This window comes from Aquarana catesbeiana, linkage group LG06, assembly GCF_042186555.1.
Source record: "Aquarana catesbeiana isolate 2022-GZ linkage group LG06, ASM4218655v1, whole genome shotgun sequence".
Taxonomy (NCBI): Eukaryota; Metazoa; Chordata; class Amphibia; order Anura; family Ranidae; genus Aquarana; species Aquarana catesbeiana.
In genome coordinates this window covers 223,359,803-223,383,476 of record NC_133329.1, presented here as the reverse complement: position 1 = coordinate 223,383,476, position 23,674 = coordinate 223,359,803, and the positions used below count along the sequence as shown (strand labels likewise).

The 23,674-nt window shown below is 42.4% G+C and overlaps 1 protein-coding gene across 7 annotated transcripts in view; it reads left to right on the top strand.

Moving 5' to 3' along the window:
- The window catches only part of RBFOX1 (RNA binding fox-1 homolog 1), a 2,292,172-nt gene that overhangs the window by 856,571 nt on the left and 1,411,927 nt on the right, over positions 1 to 23,674 (top strand). Inside the window, exon 1 of one of the 7 annotated variants that reach the window (XM_073633004.1) lies at positions 12,946 to 13,131. The exons of the other annotated variants lie outside the window; for them this stretch is intronic. Coding sequence (XP_073489105.1) covers positions 13,099 to 13,131 — 33 coding nt within the window. The 5' untranslated portion in view covers positions 12,946 to 13,098. Of the gene's footprint in view, positions 1 to 12,945; positions 13,132 to 23,674 lie in introns of those variants that run through there. 7 annotated transcript variants of the gene reach the window in all.

Here is a 23,674-nt window from a genome sequence, read left to right as displayed (position 1 = left end):
ATAACTTTTTACGCCAACATTCTGCCAACTATGCTGGCTCAGTTGGGCCTGAGGCGGGAAATCTACATGATACAACCCTGACGGCGCTTGAAAGTGGCCGTCCTGGCTTGCCCTCCCTGAGTGCCCGTGATGTCCGGTTAAGATACCTTGAGTTCTTTGCGGGTAGGGGGGCCATCAATATGCCAGACAATTTGTGAAGTATTTATCAAATAAAAAACAAAAATTAATCTTTGGTGACATTTACTGCTTGTGTTTGTTTTAGCTGACAGCAATGTGTGGAGTTGTGAAAATGGCGTGATTGTGTAACCTTATACAAAGCACTGTTGGCTGTTATTTACTAAAGGTGTAGACACTTTTTATACTACAAGTGCACTTGAAACTGCACTGAAACTGCACTTGTATTGCAAAGAGGATTTGCCCTTAGGAAATAACCCCCATTTTCTCAAAAAACAGCAATTACATCACCACAAAAGTGTTGTAGTGTTGAGACAATAATGCACACATTCTTGATTAACAAACTTTTTAATACCTGCACAATGACATGTGCTTTTAGAAACGGTTTTTAAAACAAACCAACATGTTTGTTGTATAACAGTTTTTGGGGTGGCATTATCAAAAATAGTAATGTTCATTTACGATAAAACAGGCCTGTGTAAAACCAACAAGAAACACAAAAAACTTGAACTTACAAAGTTCACATATGGTAAAACTTGAAGCCAATATCAGACATGAGTATTTAGGAACTGTGTTTGATATTGCGTTCAGATGGGGTGAAGTCACCCCTCGAAAAGCCAAATTTGGAAGATGCACACCAATTTACGAATGTCAACATGTGCTAGCTGCCATCACGGGGGATCAAGGGACGTGTTTTGGGGGAGCAACCCCTTCCTCACAGCTACTTTATTATTGAGGAAGGGGTTGCACCCCCAAAACGCGTCCATTGATCTCCCGTGATGGCAGATAGCATATATTGGCACACTGTGTGCATCCTCCAAATTTGGCTTTTCGAAACATCGTTCAAAAATTTAAAAGATTGTAGCACACAAAAAAAGATAGTGATTTTGTGGGATTTTAAATTCGCCCCAAAACATCAATGATGTTATTATTTTTTTGAATCACATCATTGATTTTTTGCTTGAGGTTTTCCAATTCTAAATTACACCCCATCCCCATAATCTCCCCGATCAGGATCTGGGCACTTTCTGATGTGAAAGGATCTGGATCCACAACATCACGATCACCTAAAAAGAGAGAAACCAAACAAAAACAGGTATCAAAAAACTGCCAGCATCCATCTCTTACCTGAGCCTGTGGACACTCACCTGTTGTGGTGTCAATTTCCACCACATCTTCTTCCTCCTCCTGCTCAGCTTGGGTTGGGGATATTTCACCTTCTTCCAGAGGTGGGGGGTCTGTGGTCTCCACGGATGAGGGGTGTCCTCCGAGTCTTTTCTCCCCTATGTAAAACAAAAAGGGTATAATTAGCACACAGATATTTGATGGCAGAACTATAAATAGGAAACATTGCTTGGAAGTGGGGTACAATTGTCAATTTTAGCTGAGTTCCAAGATGTAGGTTTTTTAGTGTCCTTTGTCAACCTGCAATACTTTACCTGTTTTGTACAAGCTTCACAGATGGAGACCCCCCTATAGTATACACTGGATTACCTGTGTGCCCCCCCTAATAAAAAGGGTGTTCTTGTGTCCCACACTAGTGCTCCAGTGTCCAGATGTGAAAACAGCTGCTGAGTGTCCTCTACTTACACAGAATCTAGTTTGCATTTCATTCTAGTAACAAACCCATCTACACAACCAAATATTTTGCATCCAAGTAGGCCCTAAAAAATTTAGGAAAATGCATATGGCCTAAACAATGGTGTTTTATAGGCCGAAAGAAAAATGTTTGATACGAACGAATAATGGGCCCATGAACATTAAAAATTGACATTTTAAACTGTACAACACTTAAGAAAAGCATATGGAGCAGCACGAACGTAATAAAGACAAAAAAAATAGGAACACAGCACAACTACTTACTTTTTTACAGCACTCTCCGGATCTTTCTGTACTGCTCGGGCTCTCTTAATTTCAGGTCTGACCACCGCTTCCTGAGCTGATCTTTCGATCTTCGTACCCCAAAATTCCTGTGCAGACTTTTGACCACTTTCGCAATGATCTTGGCCTTTCTGACATTGGGGTTGGGGTAAGGCCTATACTTTCCATCATAGTCGGCCTTCTTCGGGATGTCGACCATCTCCAACATCTCCCCAAAGGACATATTTGTGGCCTTAAATCTTCTCCTTCTGGATCGGGACGTGTCCGGATCCGGGCTTTCCTCCTCCTCCTCCTTGTTCCTGTAATTAGCACGCATCTGCTCTGACTCCGCCATGTGCTCTTCACCCACTGTGCCGAAAGAAAAGGGGCGGGGACTAGAATAGAAAGAACGCCGGGGGCGGGCGGAGTTACACGCATGCGCAGTGTGTATAAAGCTTACCACACGTGCGTATTACGTATGATCTGTGAGCGGAGGAAGGAGCATTGGAGGCGCCGATCGTAAGAACGAAGGTAGGAGACATACTTGTGCCTATACTGCTTCTACATTGAGGCCTATATTGTAACAAGATTAGGAGATTTTTGTCTTGTGTTGTGTCTTGCAGTTAAATCGGATATCTTGAATGATACAGACTTCATGGCAATCTTCATTGACATGTTCAGGGAGCTGCCTTGTCTGTGGGAGATCAACCACCCACATTACAGGAACCAAACAAAGAGGAAGGCAGCGCTGGATCAATTGTTGGAAATTGTGAAGCAGGTGATCCCCACGGCAGACATCACATATTTGAAGATCCTAATTGGTGGCCTGAGGAGCACATATGTAAGGGAGCGCCAGAAAGTCCAGGATTCGCAGAGATCCGGAGCAGCAGATGACATCTATGTCCCCAGGATGTGGTACTATGACAGGCTGCATTTTCTGGCAGGCCAGACTGAACCCGGGTCATCCCTCTCCAGTCTTCCTTCCACGCTTCCTTCCCCTCCAGCTGAGGTTCTGACGCCCAACCTGGGCCTTCCAGGCAACAACATGTGGAGGAGCCCAGATTGAGCCAGGTATAGCATTCCTCTAAATATTGCTGGTTGTCCAATCAATGATGTTAACTAGATGTTAGTTTGGAGTACTAATTTATGATTGTGATTGATGATGCAAAAACTAAAACCATGTCCCTTTTCATACACAGGGAAGTCTCAGCCAGGAGGTGGCCGGGCCGAGCCGCCTGCCTGATCTGCAGGTCCCTCCCCTACACCTGGAAAGAGAAAGTGGCAGGAGGAGGAGTGCCCTAGAGGAGGCTGCCATAGGCCTCTTTTGGAGGGCTACAGAGGCACTGGGAGCACCACACACCGTGGAGGATGACTTCGCTGCCATCATTGCCTCTAAAATGCAGAGGATGGAGGAGGGACAACAACTCATGTGTGAGTCGTTAATATTGGAGGCTCTTAATAAGGGGATGAGGGCCCAAATTACATCTGATACACACCTTTGTGAACTCACACATGGTCCTCCTCCTCCTTCTGCAGGTCCTCCCCCTCCTCCTCCTTCTCCTCCAGGTCCTCCTAGTCCTCCTCCTCCTCCTCCAGGTCCTACTCCTCCTCCTGCCACATCTCCAACAGCAGAGCCACAGCCCGGAATGAAGCGTGGAAGGAAGACCAGAAAGTGAGGACCCTGGATCCAGTCTGGTCGGCCAAAAGATGCAGCCTCTTGTGGTACCACAGCCTGGGGACACAGATGTCATCTGCTGCTTTCCGGATCTCTGGGACTTCTGGACCAGACTGCCCTCCCTTACATATGGACTCCTCAGGCCACCAATTTTGATGTTCAAGAATTGATGTCTGCCCTGGGGGTCCTAGGCTTCGCTAATTTCTCCTGTTTATCCAGCGTTGCCTCCCTCTTTGTTTGGTTCTGAGCCCTTAATAAAGGATTTTTAGTTTGAATTATACTTGCCTATGTGTGTTTTACTTCAAAAAGGACAGTTTGTTGGTGAGGATACAGGTACATTTCAAAAATACAATGTGAAATTGAAAAGGGACACCAACAACAAACAATCTCCTTGAGATTAAATAATAAAAGATAATAATGGTGTTGTGGTAACTTGACACACAAAACACACACAAAAATAGTCTGGAGTAAAACTAAAAATAACATTAAACAAAGATCAGCCTTTGAAAAACTACAAACATAAAATTGAAAAGAAAAATGGCTTTAAATAAAAAAAAAAAAAAACGATGTGACAAATAACAATATATTCAGGGAATCCCAAGGAACAAAAAAAAATAAGTTTGTGAGAAGTGTGTGTGAATATGAGCAGCAAAACTACTTAATTCTTGTCACATTATAAAGAAGAAGAGAGTGCGCTGTATTAAACCATTTTTAACATTGCAGCGTGACGAAAGTGCTGTATCCATTGCGAACGCAAATTTTACCAGACTGAGCTGTTCCGTGTCGGAATTTCTTTTGAGCATGCGTGGCACTTTGTGCGTCGGAACAGGCCACACACTGTCGGAATTGACGCGATCGGATTTTGTTGTCGGAAAATTTTATATCCTGCTCTCAAACTTTGTGTGTCGGAAAATCCGATGGAAAATGTCCGATGGAGCCCACACACGGTCGGAATTTCCGACACGCTCCGATCGGACATTTTCCATCGGAAAATCCGACCGTGTGTACGGGGTTTTAAGCTTATCATTTTGTGCCAGTCTCCTGCCAAAAGGACTATATACGCCTTACTTTACTTATTCACATAGGGGGGGTGGGCGGCACTTTCTTGGTGCCCACACATTCTTCAGATTTAGATAAGTCCCCACCCACAGATCTCAAGGGGGTAGGGAAGGGGGGGCAACCTTACACCATTTTTTCTTTGTGTAAGAATCCCACCTAAACATTTAGACCAGACCTAAAGGGCTTGTTGTAAATTGGGGGGAGCTCATGCCATTTTTCCTGGGGGTACCTGATTAACACTTATACCAGACCCTCATCTAGGATAAGGGTGTGATACACATAAATGAAGGGAGTCCATGGCTGTTTGTTTACAAAAGTGACTGGGAGTTGTCATTTTCCAGCAAACACACACATTTTACTTTGTGAATGTCAGTTTTGTTGTAGTAGGTTGTATATATTATTTAGATGTGCCACTTTACAGTTAGGTCACGGGCAGCCCAGACATGTTACTGAATGCAGTTTTGCATTCACACAGCCACCTGACAAGTCGCGCTCCATGCATTGCAATGGAGCTGTTTTAATAGGACCGACTCAAGTCGCTCCACATTAGAAAAAGGTTCCTGTACTACTTTGGGGCAGCTTTGGAGAGGTTTGCATTGACTTCTATACAGAAGTCTCCTTGCAAGCCGCGCTGAAGTCTCGCTGTACGGGGCGGCTTCAGAGTCGGACGACTTTGAAGCCACCCCTGTGTGAATCATTGCTCCCAGCCAAGCATATTTTTTTAAAAAACCTTGTTTGCTTTGTTTCATGTCCCCCAGGACAGTTCCGAGGTATTTGTTTAACAATCACTTGCTTATTAGCCCAGAAAGTGGCCAGAACTGTTTTTTTTTTTAAACACATGGCTCCTTGTGACTTAAATAGTGATGGTTGTTTCGTACTAATGGTCTATTTGTGCTGTGTGGTCCTTCAATTGTGTAGTTTAACCAACATAAACAAGGTTACAGGTGCATATTAGTGCAAGAATTACAAAGGAAGAAAGACAAATAAAAATTTTGATTTGACAATTCTGCAAAGCTCTGGAGAGTATGAAAGTTCTGCCTTACATCATCAAGGATTTTTTATATGCACTTTACAACATTAAGGCAGGCAGTACAGTTATAATACAATTCAATACAGGAGGAATCAGACGGCTGTCTGTGTGCTGTCTGTGGGTTTTTTTTAGGGAATACTTAAAAAGGAGGCATTATGCTTCCATATTAGGCTGCTTATATTCCCATTGTCAAAGCAGTCAGGCATTCTCCAAACAATCTCTCTGGAGGACTGAAGGACTGAAGGTAACCAGGGGGGTAAGGATCCCATTCTCACATTTTTTCCCGGCGTGTAGTTGCTATATGGCCTTATAGTATTTTCAGGTTTATAAATCTTGAGTTTAGAAAAAAAATGTTTATGTTAGTGCAATGTTTTTAAATGCTCTTTTCTACTAATAAGCTCTACTTCATTGTATAAACCAGTACCTGGAAAAAAGGAGAAAACAGTAATTAGAAAGTTTGGAGTAACCATTCACATTCAGGGAAGTGTCACAGAGTCAAGGTGTTCGGGACAATAGAGTGCCTGCAAATAGAGTGTGCAGGATGCAAAAATTACACCTGCTGTTTGCTGGGCTTAAGGTTGCCACATTTATGGCCTATGGAAAACTCATTGATTACTACTTCTTGTTAGCTACTTCAGTTAGTCATCATAAAATGTAATATTATAATAATATTTATTTATACACAGAAGTACAAATCCTGAATCAGTGAAATCTTTAGTTTTTCAGATTCCATAATCACAAATCTGTAGATCGGTATTGACATACAATCCTCAAACACTCATATGTCTACACTCTCCTCTATCAAGGGGTTTACAATAGTTAATTAGTAATTATTTCACCACAGACCAGCAGATATGAATCAGTCCACATACTCCAGCAGCCTTTACATATGTTTATATTGTGGTTTTTTATGAACTGTTGTTTTGAAGTCATAAGTCATTGATCTCAGCCAAGGTTATATGTTACTGTACCTTATTGTCTTGAAGTCCGTATGTTCTCACCTTGCTTATATGACTTTCAGTGGGTGCTTTAATTTCCCCCTTAGGTCAAACACATACTGATAGGTCAACTGGCTTCAATGTTAAGATCTGTTGTTGCATGTACTGATGTCTTATAAGGAAAATGCGAAATATGGATTCATGTTTTTCCCTGCAATATATTTTAGCTTTCTAGAGACTCCAGTTGTAGAGAATAAAATCTTATGGCAAAATAGTAATTGGCTGTGAAGAAAGAACAATCCTGTGTGTGTGCATGTGTGTGTGTGTTATTTTTAAGCTAGCAATGTCAGTTACGGTGACATGCTGTAGATTGGATATTATCTTTTCCATAGTAGTTGGGGTAGTAGTAGTATTAAATAAATAAATAGTAATAATAAAGTAATAATACCTATCGTATATTGCTTTCATGTCAATTGAGATTTCCATGTCACTGAGATGTAGCAACCATGCTGTTGATAATTTTGTATGAACATTTTAAACATAACCTGTTTCTCCAACTTTACTGATCATGGGTAAATAGACAACAACTTATGCCCCGTACACACAGTTGGATTTTCCGATGGAAAATGTGTGATAGGACCATGTTGTCCGAAATTCCGACCGTGTGTAGGCTCCATCACACATTTTCCATCGGATTTTCCGACACACAAAGTTTGAGAGCAGGCTATAAAATTTTCCGACAACAAAATCCGTTGTCGGAATTTCCGATTGTGTGTACACAAATCCGACGCACAAAGTGCCACGCATGCTCAGAATAAATAAAGAGATGAAAGCTATTGGCTACTGCCCCGTTTATAGTCCCGACGTACGTGTTTTACGTCACCGCGTTCAGAATGATCGGATTTTCCGACAACTTTGTGTGACTGTGTGTATGCAAGACAAGTTTGAGCAAACATCTGTCAGAAAAAATCCTAGGATTTTGTTGTTGGAATGTCCGATCAATGTCCGACCGTGTGTACGGGGCATAAGGGGACAAATAGTGAGTCCATTCAGACTTTTGCCAGTGGAGGTATGTTGTGCACTTATTGGTCCTGATTTACTATTGAATATACATATACAACTGTACTCTTATGCCCTGTACACACGGTCGGATTTTCCGACGGAAAATGTGTGATAGGACCTTGTTGTCGGAAATTCTGACCGTGTGTGGGCTTCATCACACAATTTCTGACACACAAAGTTTGAGAGCTTGCTATAAAATTTTCCGGGAACAAAATCCATTGTCAGAGTGCTCATTTCATGCAGAAACAAGACTGCATGAAGTTCATGCTGACATCATTAAAGATGATTGTAAGAAAAAATTGCAAGTAAAAAAATTTATAGATTACACCACCCAAATTCTAAACTCAATGCAACAACTAAGAAAATTAGAAAAAGGGAGCAGCCCGCAAACAAATATCCTGATACAAGATATGTGCAAAATAACCAGCACTATCCCTTTAAATTATGTAAATTATGTCCAAAAATCTATATATAATTCATACATATATTACATATGATTACTGTGTAAAATTAATATATATCAAGCAAGTGAAAATTAACATTAAAAAAATCTTCTCCAATATCTACTTGATATCTCCTTCTGGGACAACACAACCAATGTAACAAATGTAAACTCTTACCATAATAAATGAACGCCAAAGTAAAATGAGGTCACTTGTGCACTTTAATTGAATAGATTATCACATAGATAGGAGAGGGTATAAGCTGGCTGGTACATTTCATGTGATTTGCATTGCATGCCTTGCAGAGGTTCCTACAGTGCACATGCTCAGACGTTTACAGTGGTTCTAAAGGCTTAAGGCTTTTTACCTTAAAGGATAAGTACAGCCAAAGCTAGTTTGGCTGCACTTCTCTTGTGGATCACAGTAGTGCAGTTGGTTCTGCACTCCTGATACCCGTTTTCAGCAGACAGCTGAAGCCCGCTGTCAGCTGATGTCACAGAGGCAAGATAGTGACAATAGAGTCGGGATCCACCCACATGCCTGGTCTGGCACCCTGAAAGCCTGAGCAGGCTGCTCCTGTCCCTGACACAGCCCAGTGCTCCAGTGAGCTCAAGGGGTGGGGGGGCAGGGCAGAGAGCTGCCGACTGACAGTCGGCAGCTCTCTGCTCAGGGTGCTGTGAGAACTGAGTGATCGGTGGTGTTTATCACTCGGTTCTCAGTGTAAGAGGCACCGGGGGACAGATGCAGCATCCACCTAGGTAAGTATGGTTTTTAAAAATAAAACCTAAACATTTTAATGCAATTTATACATTAAGGTAAAAGACCTTCCAGTATCAGTTCCTCCCAGCCCCCCCCCCAAATACTTTTCTGTCTCTGCTGCTCTCTCTTTTTCCTCACAGGCACAGAGGCAGCAGTGGCAGCCATTGGCTCCTGCTGCTGTCAAACAAATCCTGTGAGGAGGGAGTGGGAGGTGGGGCCAAGCCATGCTGTGTGGCTCTATGGATGCACACAGTCTAGCTTGGGAGTGAGACCACAAGATAAGAGCCAAGAGCACTGGGAGACCCATGAAGAGAAGAGACCCATTAAGAGGAGGTTTGGGGCTTCTCTGTGCAATACCATTGCACAGAGCAGTTGAGTATAACATGTTTATTATTTTAAAAAAGAAAAAATTGCCTTTAATAACACCTTAAGTTTTGGACACAGTGAACATGTAAGTGCACATTTTAAAGTTTTTACCAGAAACTTTAAAATTTCCCTAGAAATTACAGTGTGCTTTAAAGTGATATTAAAGCTTCAGATCTCATTTTACATTAAAATAATAAACATGTTATACTTACCTGCTCTGTGCAGTGGTTCTGCACAGAGCAGTCCTGATACTCCTCCGGGTGCTCCCATAGAAGCTTGCTATGGGGCACCCAGGCAGGCAAGCTCTCGAGCCACTGCTCTGTGTGTCCACTCACACACAGAGCCAAGGCTCAGCCCCGCCCATCTCTCTCCTCATTGGCTCACTGGCTGTGATTGACAGCAGCGGAAGCCAATGGTGCCTGCTGTTGTCTGAGCCAATGAGAAGAGTCCAAGGAGCCGAGGCTCTCCTGCACAGTGCTGGATGAAGAAGTAGTAGGGGGGCCTGGGGGGGCTGCTACACAGAGAAGGGTTTTTACCTTCATGCATAGAACATAGGTAAAAATCCTTGAGCCTTTAGAACCACTTTAAATACTGAAATAATGCTGTTTTCGTTCTTTGCAAGTAGATACAATGAACTAAAACTACATTCATACCTGAGTGCCACAACGCATCATATTTTCTGTGTTGTTTTTTGGCACAACAGCATTGGGCAGCCCATTCCCTTGCACTCACTTTAAATTCACCAAAGTAGCTCATGTATCTTTTTTTGTCACTGAGCCAAGTGTGTTTTGCATTGTACGCTTTGTCACACTATAGAATGTGGGACTGCTACTCAGATTTGGGGTGTCATTTAGAAATGGTTCCACTGCAAGAGTGATGCACGTTTTGCTATGTTTTGAGGGTGTTTCTGGAAATGTGAGCAGAAACATGTGTTTCTGGAACACTTAGGTGTAAATGCAGCCATTATGTGTATGTTATGTGTGTATGTGTATATAAGTCAAAACTACTCTTGCAGTGGGGCATTCCCTGTTCTGCAAAGGTTAAATGCTTGTTATTTTCTAGAATACTGGTAAAAAGCATTTTTACTTTCCTAAGCCTTAACTCCCACAGGCGTCCTGCTTTGCATCCAGTCTCCTAAACCTTTTTCTCTTTGGCGCACCATCTGTTGGTTACACTCTGACATTATCACATTCAATGCAGGACAAGCAGTCCTACATTGTAAGCACCTGTTCCAGGGCTGGCCCAAAACATTGTGCTGCCTGGGTCCAAGAATAAAATGCTGCCCTTCATAAAAAAATCATGCCCATCAAAAGGCCCCCACATCCATTATTTTATATCATGATAATTAAAACTAAAATTAAATTTTGAACTCTGCCCTCAAAATGCAGGGATCGGGAGTGCGTTTCACTCAGAATGCAGGGATCAGGAGTGCGTTAAACACAGAATATAGGGATCAGGGGGGTGGGTGGTAATATGTAGGATGGTAGAGGATACTGCTATGAGGGTGGCCTTGCCCATAACAGTGTCCTCTTCCCCTTCACATCACCCCCCCATACACACACAGTAGTGTCCTCTTCCCCCTTTTCCCTATAGCAGTGACCTCTGTCTCCCCTCAACACCCCCTTTTTCCTCCCGTAGCAGTATCCTACCTCACAGCCGAGAGCAGAAGGTAGCACAGTTCTGGACAGAGGCTGGGAGCAGGAGCCAGCAGAGTGACTTTCCATATTAGCAACCTGATGATTGGTTGCTTAGGACCGCCATGTGTCCTGGCAACCAAACACCTGCGGTTTAACTTCAAAAGTTAATTTGGACAGTTCATCCTCCTGCCTTCAGTCCTGAGCTAAGCTGCCTCCTGCTCTCTGCTGTTCACTGATGCCAGTGGCGGAGGAGGGTTGCAGATGCAGAGGGAGAGAATTGGAAAGAGTGAGACAAGGTGGGGCTGAAGAGGGTGGAGGCTGGGTGGGGAAAAAAGGACCAGAAGCTAGAAGGCGGGGGTCAGCAGTGCAGGAACCTGTTTGCGGTCTACCTGTCATCTGTGCGTGGTCGAAAGGTGGACCGCGATCAATGAGCTGCTGACCCCCGCATCTTGGGCATCAATTTGCTGCCCCTCTCAAAGTAATGCCTGGGTCCAATGGACCCAGTGGGACCCATGGCAGGGACAGCCCTGGCCTGTTCACACCAGAATGCAGTGCGGGAAACCTGCATTCTGTGCACATAACACCCTGGATATATGATCTATTGCAGGTGTAAATGTACAGTAATTCTAACAACATCCCAAACACAAATTGTAAACACAGTGTGTTTGGCTGTACCAGATCACATGGTACCACGGCACCATGTGATCTGGTTACAGTGCATTTTTAAAGTGCATGAGCTACTTTTGGTGTAATCCAGTGACAATTTTAGCCTATTCAAATGAATGGGCTGAAAATCATATTGCTCACAATCACAGAAATGCAGAGTGCAGTCTTGTGCATTTCCAGTGAGAACCAGCACTAAATGAGTATACAGAATGCCCACACAAAACCCAGAACATCAGAGGTAAGATGAGAGCAGCACTGGTTGCAAAGGGACCAAGGGTTAAGACACAAAAAATATTTTTTAATGGTACCCTTAACCATTGAAGGGGAAACCCCACTGCAAGGGTAGTTTTGACATTTCTCCGGAGTTCAGCTTTTATTTAAATACTTGTACTTACACTGTCTCTAGGAGCATGGCATACAGGTTTTCTTTTTTTCCCTTAGGTGAGCGATCATGGCGCTTGTCATTTTTTACTTTACTTTATTCACCTTAGCTGCATACAGTATTATTTAATTTAATGCACTCTGCAGATAGGTAATGCAATGTATACATTGAACATGAGAACATGCTTAGGAAAAGTTAAAGGGTCGCATTCGCTGAGTGCACAGACATGTGAACTCGTAACACAAGTATACCAATTATTTTCATAGCAATTTCTCCTGCTTTTGTGCATTTTCTTTTGCTAAATAAGGCAAACAAAGATGATATTTCTCTCTAGAAATAAAGAAATGCCTAATTTGAAAATAATGGAAACACATTTGCAATCTTTCCTTATACTCTGCATATGTAACACATGCTTCCCTATTTTCATATTTATTGCCTCCCTTCCTAACACTTGTTTGCAACATCAGTGACCTTCCTTTATGGGCTGTTATGTAAATTACCTGGATTACTGGTCTCCTTAAGTGCGAGTCATAATTTATTACAAAGACACTTATAAGAAAGCTCTTTTTGGTGTTTTTTTCTGCATGTTATATCTACTGTAACTTTATGCTACATTCTGCATAGTTTCAAGACTTATTCAAAGCCTTTTTAATGTTTGTCTTTTTTTTTGTTTGTTTTTTGTGTTATTATTTACCTTCTGCCATGCAAAGGTTAAAACGATCATATGTATTGTGTTCTTTTTTGGTGTAATCATCTTCCCAGCAGTGTGCTATAGGCTCTGGCAACGATAGACAGAGGCGTGCCTTGCTGTGATTGATGGAGGGAGCTGCAGCAAGCTCAAAAGAGTCCCATCTGGTTTAGGTTTTAGGAGCAGTCAGATGTGGAGTGGGAGGTCAGTAAGGCTTGAATTTAGCTCCCCCTCCTTCAGCACCTCTGCTGTCTCCACTTATACACACATTACACAGAATATGCATGCCTTCATCCAAAATTGATGCTTGCTTCTGAGCAGATGCTACAGGGCCTTGGATTCAAACAGCTGCTAAGTTTATGGAGAAGACAGGGAGCAGAATGGTGCAGCAGGTATATTTACTTTACTAATCCATTAAAAAAAAAAAATCAAATTTCATTTTACCTTCTGCAAGTGTGTGTTTCTAATTGCTGACTTGATGTTCGGTTAGCTAGCATCCTCTAGTATTAGACACTACAGATCACAACATTCTGGAGATAGATAGAAAATTCAGCAGTGCATTTTTCTGCTTTACTTGATACATCTAGCTGAGTTGCTTTTCTAACCAGCAGGTTTACAGAGTAATTTTGCATTTTTCTTCTTTGTTTCCATGCCCCAAGGAGAAAGACACTGCTTGGCTCATTTAACTACTGTAGGAGAGGCGTTCTTTGCATATGCAATGCTGTTGGCAGGAGCAATAGAACGCAGGAAAACAAATCTAATACAAAAGACAATTTGTCAGCTAGAGGTAATGTGGATACAGGCACATAAAGAAGTGCAGTGTGATATAATGCAGCAAAAGAATATAGCTGTACAATGTCAAAATTAGCAACTTATCAGTGTGATTTCAGGATATTTAAGAGACCCAATTTAGCTCTAAATTGTATTGTGTAAACATTGTCCTAATATTTTTTTTTTTTCTAATCAAAACTTTTGTGCCGAAACAGCCTGGAAGCAGGCAGTAGTGGAGAGAAATATGTTTAGTTTCATTTCAGAAACTGGCTTGCAAATTACCATTCAGTTCACTAAAGAACTCACTGTACAGCATATCATTTTCCTTGTTTCTGGTTTGTTCGGATTCAGGGAAGAAAGGCAATAAACTATATTTAATACTCTGCCACGTAATGCATATTTTGGATTTGAAATGTGGTTTTCATTAACTTTCTATCCAAAACATTTAGTAAATGCTGACTGTCTGCCATCCTATGTCTGTCTATTTCTTGCCAGCAATTTACTTTATAAGGGCTTACATCCTTCACAGCAGTTAGAAACCTGATGACCTAAGTATTCCAATTCCAGCACCACTAGGGAAAGGCCTTCACTTGTAACATACACATTAACAACATTGCAACTTAATACCAAGAAATCAGACAAAAACCTCAGTGCTCTTAATTAAATATTAGTTGTAATTAGCACTAAGTGAGAACTCTTTGAATATTAATTTGGGTCTCCTGGAACTGCTGTCAGTGTTAATGAGAAACTGTAGGGGGCCCAGTAACATCTGTTTATATCCCAAAGTATCCTAAATAGCTTTAGATGAAATGCACCTGTAAAATACTGTTTTAGTTTCAGGCGTTGTGTCATTGTTTTCTTCTAACATCTGTAAAGTTTATTCATTTGTGCATTTTTTTGTATTATGTAAAATAACAAAAGCAATTAAATATTTGCTTTTGCCTTTTTACTGTATTCCCAACTGCTGATGTGTCATTTTGTGATTAATAAAATGTGTTTGGTAATATGTAAAAGAATTAGCATCATGACAGTTTTCTTCAAAAAGCAGGAACAACTGGATGAATAAAAATTAGTGCAACGTATTGCCATGTAGAGCTTCCAAGAGTTTTTCCTGTATGTTTTGCCATTTAGTTCTTTTTATCTTGCCTTTCTTTTTGGCTATAGTAAAACATATACACTTTTAATATACATTTAACACACATTTTGCTTTACTTGCTTGTATTAATTTGATGTGTGTTTCTGTATATTGCTGCATTTTAGAGCACATTTTGCCAGCTCTAAAAATGTAGTGAAACAGAATTTTTTTTCGAAAATATGCAGAATAACAGGAACATTAAACAGTGCTACAAGATGTAGTAACAATTGTACCGTGTGTAACACACAAAAAAAAAATTATATCACTATAGTGTGAATCCCTAGGCTTCCCTTAAAGGTAAGTTCACCTTTAGTAACATGATACATTTTATACACATATTTAGGGTGTAATATGTAATGTGTTACTTTGAGCAATCCCCCAAACCCACCAAATCTTTGTCGGTTGTGAATATTTCACAGTTGAACTGCTGCTTCCTTGGGGGGTTTTTATGATAGCGCTGGGATTTTTTTGTTTTAATCTGTTTACCAAATCTTCCCCCCATGACCGTGGGCAGGGGATCCTCTCCCCGCACTCATTTTAACATTTTAAAAACAGTGTGACTGAGCGGTGCTCCACCCACACAGCCACACCATTCATTCTCAGAGATCTGTGAATAAATTAACTACAAGTCCCACCTTCCACCACAGCAGACAGACTTGTAGTTTTCAATGGACTGCAAGTCTGCTCTGCTGATCAGCACACCCTTAGTCCATTGATTCTTCCTGCAGCTCTGAAACTGACAGCCTGGAGGTACAAGCTCAAAGCTGCAGGAAGAGTCTTCAGGAGCCTGACATTGCACCCACGGTACAATGATTGTGAGTGCAATGCTCTGCAGGCTCTGCAGGCTCATGAGAAAAAAAATGCACTTTTTCTACCTGAAAAAACATGTTGATTTATTCATTTTTTAAAGGTGAAATTATCCTTTAACGCACCCTAATTTCTTGGCAATGTATCAACAGTTTTCTTCACCACATTTATTAAAAATCTAGCATAGTGACGTATGCTATTATGCACACACTCAGCCAGGACAATGAATACACACATTTACTAGAACCTGGCTCATCACTATGAGAGGATATTCGAATGCCCCGTACACAGGGTCGGATTTTCCGATGGAAAATGTCCAATCAGAGCGTGTTGTCGGACATTCCGACCATGTGTGGGCTCCATCGGACATTTTCCATCGGATTTTCCGACACACAAAGTTTGAGAGCAGGCTATAAAATTTTCCGACAACAAAATCCGATCGCGTCAATTCCGACCGTGTGTGGCCAGTTCCGACGCACAAAGTGCCACGCATGCTCAGAAGAAATTCCGAGACGGAACAGCTCGGTCTGGTAAAATTAGCGTTCGCAATAGATACAGCACTTTCATCATGCTGCAATGTAAAAAATGGTTTAATACAGCACACTCTCTTCTTCTTTATAATGTGAGAAGAATGAAGTAGTTTTGCTGCTCATATTCACACAGACTTCTCACAAACTTCTTTCTTTATAATTTATCGTGATTCCCTCAATATATTTTGATTTGTCACATCTGACCAATTTTTTTGTTGTTTTATTTTATTTTTTTTTTTTAGAGGCTGTTTTTTTTTGGGGGGGGGGGGGGTGGTATTTTTTTCAAGGCTGATCTTTGTTTTATTTTATTTTTACTCCCTAATATTTTTGTGTGTGTTTTGTGTGTCAAGTTACCACAACACCATTGATATCTTATATTATTTAATCTCAAGATGGTTGCTTGGTGTTGGTGTCCCTTGCTAATTTCACATTGTATTTTTGAAATGTACCTGAATCCTCACAAACAAACTGTCCTTTATTAAGGGCTCAGAACCAAACAAAGAGGGAGGCAACGCTGGAGAAACATCAGAAATTGGCGAAGCCTTGGACCCCCAGGGCAGACATCAATTATTTAACATCAAAATTGGTGGCCTGAGGAGTCCATATCTAAGGGAGTGCAGTCTGGTCCAGAAGTCCCAGAGATCATGAAAGCAGCAGATGACATCTGTGTCCCCAGGCTGTGGTACTACAACAGGCTGCATCTTTTGCCAGACCAGACTGGACCCAGGGTCATCACTCTCTGGTCTTCTTTCCATGCTTAATTCCATGTTGTGGCTCTTGTGTTGGAGATGTGGCAGGAGGAGGATTAGGACCTGGAGGAGGAGGAGGAGGAGGAGGAGTAGAAGGACCTGGAGGAGGAGGAGGAGGAGTAGTAGGACCTGGAGGAGGAGGAGGACTATGTGTGAGGTCACAAATGTGGGTAGCAGATGTTATTTGGCCCCTCAACCCCTTATTGAGAGCTTCCAAAATTAACAACTCACACAGGAGTCGTTGGCCCTCCTCCATCTGCAGCATTTTGCAGGCAGTTATGCCAGCAAAGTCCTCCTCCACAGTGTGGGGGCTTCTCAGGGCCTCTGTAGCCTTCCAAAGAGGCCTATGGCAGCCTCCTCCAGGTTACTCATCTTCCTGCCACTTTTTCTTTGAAGGTGTAGGGGAGGGACATGGATATAAGGCAGCCTGCTTGGCCCGGCCACCTCCTGGCTGAGACTTCCCTGTGTATGAAAAATGGACATGGTTTTATTTTTTGCATCATCAATCACAATCATTAATTAGTACTCCAAACTAACATCTAGTTAACATAATTGATTGGACAACCAGAAATATTTAGAGGAACGCTATACCTGACTCAAGCTGGGCTCCTCCACACCTTGCTGCCTGGAAGGCCCAGGTTGGGCGTCAGAAGCCTCAGCAGGGGGGGAAGGAAGCATGGAAGGAAGAGTGGAGAGTGCTGGCCTGGGTTCAGTCTGACCTGCCAGAAAATGCAGCCTGTCATAGTACCACAGCCTGGGGACATAAATGTTATCTGCAGCTCCGGATCTCTGGGAATCCTGGACCTTCTTGTGCTCCCTTAGATAAGTGCTCCTCAGGCCACCAATTAGGATCTTCAAATAGGTCATGTCTGCCGTGGGGATCACCGTCTTCACAAGTTCCAGCGATTGATCCAGCGCTGCCTTCCTTTTTGTTTGGTTCTTATATTCAGGGTGGTTTATCTCCCACAGACAAGGCAGCTCCCTGAACATATCAATGAAGATTGCCATAAAGTCCTCATCTTTCAAGATATCCATTTTCACTGCAAGACACAACACAAGACAAACCCTAAGGTCAGCCTAAAGTCTTCTAAACTTGTGCAAATACAGGCCTCAATCTAGAAGCAGTATAGGCCCAATGTTAAATCTTACCTTTGTTATCACGATCGGTGCCTCTGTTACTCCTTCCTCCGCTCACAGATCGTACGTACTATGCACGCGTGTTACGCTTTATAGACACTGCGCATGCGTGAGACTCCGCCCGCCCCTGACGTTCTTTCTAGTCTATTCCCCGCCCCTTCTCGTTCGGCGCAGTGGGGAAGAGCACATGGTGGAGTCAGAGCAGGTGTCTGATATTTACACCAACGAGGAGGAGGAAAGCCCGGAGGCAGAAACATCCCGATCCAGAAGGAGACGATATAAGGCATCAAATATGTCCTTTGGGGAGATGTTGGAGATGGTCGACATAATGAAGAGGGCCGACTATGACGGGAAGTATGGACCTTACCCCAACCCCATTGTCCGAAAGGCCAAGATCATGGCAAAAGTGGTCAAAAGTCTGCACCTGAATTTCGGGGTATGTCGATCGAAAGATCAGCTCAGGAAGCAGTGGTCGGACCTAAAACTAAGAGAGCAAGAGCAGTACAGAAAGATCCGGAGAGTGCTGCAAAAAAGTAAGTAGTTGTCCTGTGTTCCTATTCTTTTTGTGTCTATTACGTTCCATGTGCTTTTCTTAGCTGTTAATCCAGTTTAAGATGTCAACTTTCATGTTCATGGTCACATTATTCGTTCGTATCAAACATTTTTCTTTCAGCCTATAAAACACCATTGTTTGGGCCATATGCATTTGCCAACATTTTTTATGTTATTTTTTCATAATTTGGTTGTGTAGATGTGTTTGTTAATAGAAGGAAATGCAAACTAGATTCTGTGTAAGGAGAGGACACTCAGCAGCTGTTTAGACATTTTGAAGCTGGAGCACTAGTGTGGGACACAAGAACACCCTTTTTATTAGGGGTCCCACACAGGTGCTCCAGTGTATACTATAGGGGTGTCTCCATCTGTGAATGTTGTACAAAGCAGGTAAAGTATTGAAGCTTGACAAAGGACACTAAAAATTCGACATCTTGGAACTCTGCCAAAACAGACAATTGTACCCCACTTCCAAGCAATGTTTCATATTTATAGTTCTGCCATCAAATATCTATGTGCTAAGTATACCATTTTTTTTTACATGGGGAGAAAAGACTCAGAGGACACCCCTCATCCGAGGAGACCAGAGACCCCCACCTCTGGAAGAAGGGGAAATCCACCAAAGACAAGAAGAGCAGGAGGAGGAAGACGTGGTGGAAATTGGCACCACAACAGGTGAGTGTCTGCAACCACAGGCTCGGGTAAAAGATGGATGCCGGCATATTTATAATACATGTTTTTTTTTTGGTTTCTATCTTTTTAGGTGATCGTGATATTGTGGATCCAGGGCATTTCACCTCAGAAAGTGCACAGATCCTGATTGGGGTGATCATGGGGTGTAATAGGGACTTGGAAAACATCAAGAAAAACATCAGTGATGTTATTCAAAACAATAAGAACATCATTGATGTTTTGGGGAGAGTTTAAAACCCGTCCAAATCCCTCTTTTTTATGGTGTGCTACAATTTTAACATTTTTTGTCTAATTGGAGAAAAGCCAAATTTTGAGGATGCACACAGTGTGTCAACATGTGCTATCTGCCATCACGGGAGATCAATAGATGCGTTTTGGGGGAGCAACCCCTTCCTCAATAATAAAGTAGCTGTGAGGAAGGGGTTGCTCCCCCAAAACACGTCCCTTGATCCCCCATGATGGCAGCTAGTACATGTTGACATTCGGCTATTTGTGTGCATCTCCAAAATTTGGATTTTCAGGGGGTGACTTCACCCCATCTGAAAGCAATATCAAACACAGTTTGTAAATACTCATGTCTGATATTGCCTTCAAGTTCTACCAAATGTGAACTTTGTAAGTTCAAGATTTTGTCTTTCTTGTGGGTTTTAAACATGTCTGTTTTATCTTAAATGGACATTTCTACTTTTTCTAATGTGACCCCAAAAATTGTTATACAACAAACATGTTGGTTTGTTTTAAAAACCTTTTCTAAATGCACATGTGATTGTGCAGGTATTAAAAAGATTGTTAATCAAGAATGTGTGAATTATTGTCTCAACGCTACAACACTTTTGGGGTGCTCTAATTGGTATTTTCTGTGACAATGGGTATTATTTCCTAAGGGCAAATCCACTTTGCACTCCAAGTGCAGTTTCAAGTGCACTTGTAGAGTAAAGTGTCTTTGCCTTTAGTAAATAACACCCAACAGTGCTTTGTATAAGGTTACACAATCACGCCATTTTCAGGACTCAACACATTTCTGTCAGGGTCAGCTAAAACAAACACAAGCAGTAAATGTCACCAAAGATTTGCTTAATGTTTTTTTTATTTGATAAAGGTTTCACACATTGTCTGGCATATTGATAGCCCCCTACCCGCAAAGAATTCCAGGTATCTTAGCCGGACATCACGGGCACTCAGGGAGGGCAAGCCAGGACGGCCACTTTCAAACGCCGTCAGCATTGGTTTATTTTGAATTCCGGCCTCAGGCCCAACTGAGCCAGCATAGTTGGCAGAATGTTTCCGTAAAAAGTTGTGTAGAACACAGCACGCCAGGATAATATGATTCAGTTTATACTCCGCCATATGTATGGGTGTAAGAAATAGGCAGAGCCGGCTGGCCATGATTCCAAACGTGTTCTCCACCACTCTTCTGGCTCTGGCCAGCCGGTAATTAAAAACCCTCTGGTCCGGGCTGAGGGTCCTCATCGGGAATGGCCGCATATGATGGTCCCCCAGCGCAAAGGCTTCATCCGCAATGAAGACGAATGGGAGTCCTTCCACATTGTCTTCTGGAGGTGGCAAGTCCAAGCTGCCATTCTGGAGACGCCTGTAGAACTATGTCTGGGTGATGACTCCACCATCGGACATCCAGCCATTCTTCCCAACGTCCACATACAGGAACTCATAAGTAGCTGACACCACCGCCAACATCACAATACTATTGACCCCCTTATAATTATAATAGTACGACCCCGAGTTGGGTGGTGGGATGATGTGGACGTGTTTCCCATTAATTGCCCCTCCGCAGTTAGGAAAGTCCCACCGCTGGGCAAAGTGGGAGGCCACAGTGTGCCATTCCTGTGGCGAGGAAGGAAACTGTGGAGGAAAACAAAAAAAAATTAGTCTTTTTGCACATAAACATGGAAAGCAGATTAGACACAAACATTCTTGGCCAACATCAAGATAACATTTATTTATGGGAATTTTTAAAGACCAAAGTATAAGGTACACCAATCATATTCCCTCCCCCCCTTCATGGGCCATTTCTAACATTATGGGGGGGGGCTCTTGGACAGGTAACCCTCTCCACTTCATTGAGGGATGAATGCCTAAATAATGGGTATTACTTTGAACAGCCCCTCCTTAGTTACACTATTGGCAGCCCACTGGACAGGTAAGAACTGTCATAATACAAAGATATAAATACACACTGTACACATTTGAGCACATTTGGACTTTCTGCTATTACCTATCAAGATAATAATAGTATACAAAAACTTTAAACAGTACCATTTGAAAGTATACAGGCAGGCCCTTGCACTACATGCTTTGTGGAATTCATCCATAAATCTGACCACTAGAAGAGATGGGTGTAGTGTGTATGGGTTTGGCAAAGTCAGCAGATAGATGATTGAGGATAGATAGAGAATTGGTATCAGCTGACTTAGCAGTTGGGGGAAGGGAGGGTTCCAAATGATTTGGGGACCCCCAAAAAAAGCCTCTGGCACTCTGCCTGAATTTAACGCACAAATCACATTTCAACAGATTTTAGGGGGTGTTTGGGGTAAAGCACTACTATGGAGCTGGTAAAATACATTGTTAAGTGACTACATGAGGTGAATATAGGGACAGGAGACCATGCTGGGGAGGTAAGTGAAGGCAAATATGTATAAAGGACAACAAAAATAATTACAGAAAAATCCAGCATGCATGAGGACAAAGGGGACATTCACAGCATATTACAATCATGGTAATTAGGGAATCAGGAAAGAAATACAATATATTAGCAAACATTCAATACAATAAAATGTGATATTAAAGGATAAAAATCTTACCTTAATATACTCCTTCTGCAGGACCTGGATGATGGTAGAACAGGTCTCTGGGATAATGATACCCAGAGCCTGGGGGGAGATGCCTGTCGAGAACTTCAAGTCCTGCAGGCTTCTCCCCGTCGCCAAGTACCGCAGGGTGGCGACTAGCCTCTGCTCCGGAGTGATGGCTTGCCTCATGCAGGCATCCTGCCTGCTAATATAAGGGGGCAGCAAAGCCAACAAACGGTGAAATACGGGGTCCGTCATCCGGAGAAAGTTCCTGAAATCATCAGGATTATTCTCATGGATCTCACGGAGCAAAGGCATATGACAGAACTGGTCACGCTGAAGCAACCAATTCTTGGTCCATGAACTCCTCCCCACCCTGTTCATGGACTGGACTTGTGTCAAGGTCAGGACCCCAACACCAAGCCCCCGCACAGCACGAACTCTACAAGGAGTACGTATACGCAACATGGCTAGAAAACGGTCAGCTGCTCAGAATGAAGTAACAGAACGCACTGAAAAATAGCAAGGCATGTGTAGAGCGACCTGAAAAACAGTAACGAACGAACAAGAACGCAATGACAAAGTCACGCTTAGCTCGCTTGCACGCACTGAAGAGCAGATACAAACCCACAAGCACAAACTGAACAGCAGAAAACAATCTGAAAACCACGAGTCTGAAAAAGCACGAATCGTCTCTCACCAAACTTTTACTAACATGAGATTAGCAAAAGGAGCCCAAAGGGTGCCACGCTTGGTTCTGAACTGGCCTTTTCTAGTCTCGTCGTACGTGGTTTACATCACTGCGTTCTTGGCGATCCGAAATTCCAACAACTTTATGCGACCGTGTGTACCCAAAACAAGTTTGAGCCAACATCCGTCGGAAAAAATCCTAGGATTTTGTTGTCGGAATGTCCGATCAATGTCCGACCGTGTGTACGGGGCATAAGACTGCATGCCTTCAACTACCAGGACTAGGTAAGCCAGGGTTTTAAACAATGTTTTAAAGCGGTTGTATGCCCTGACCAAAAAAACAAACAAACCTGTAAGGCAAAGGCATAATGAGCTAGTATGCACCGCATACTAGCTCATTATGAAATACTTACCTTAGAATGAAGCACCCGCACCGCCTCCTGGTCACCGCTGAGAGAGCTGACAGCGTTTCCTCCGGGATCGCGGCTTCGGCGCTGTGAGTGGCCGCAGCCACGATGACGAGTCCTCTGTTCCAGCAAGGAGCTCTGATTTTGCAGGCAGCATCCACCAGACCTTGAGAGCGCATGCGCCGCTGACATCACCGGCTGCATGCAAGGTGTACGGTGTTTAGGAGATATACATTTTACCTACAGGAAAGCCTTATTATAGGCTTACCTGTAGGTAAAAATGTGCAAGAGGAGGATACAACCACTTTAATGCTAGATATTTTTAAACAGTTAAGGAAGGAAAAACTATTAGAATGTCAATTTTAATGTTTAATCATCCTCTACAACTTGTAAGAGTTTAATTAAATGTTAAAACAATGATTGCAGCTCCACTATGGCACTAAAATACACTGGTGGGATCAGGAAACAGTCTATTAAATGCATAACATATTCCACAAAGTTCTTTTACATAAATGTAGTAGGAAATGCTGATCTGCTGATCACAATAGGTGCAATTCTTTCCAGGCTCCAAGTAAAAAAAAAAATAATGCATGCACATTTTTTTTATCTGCAAAAAAATGTGCATTTATCATTTTTTTTAAAAAGGTGAACTTATCC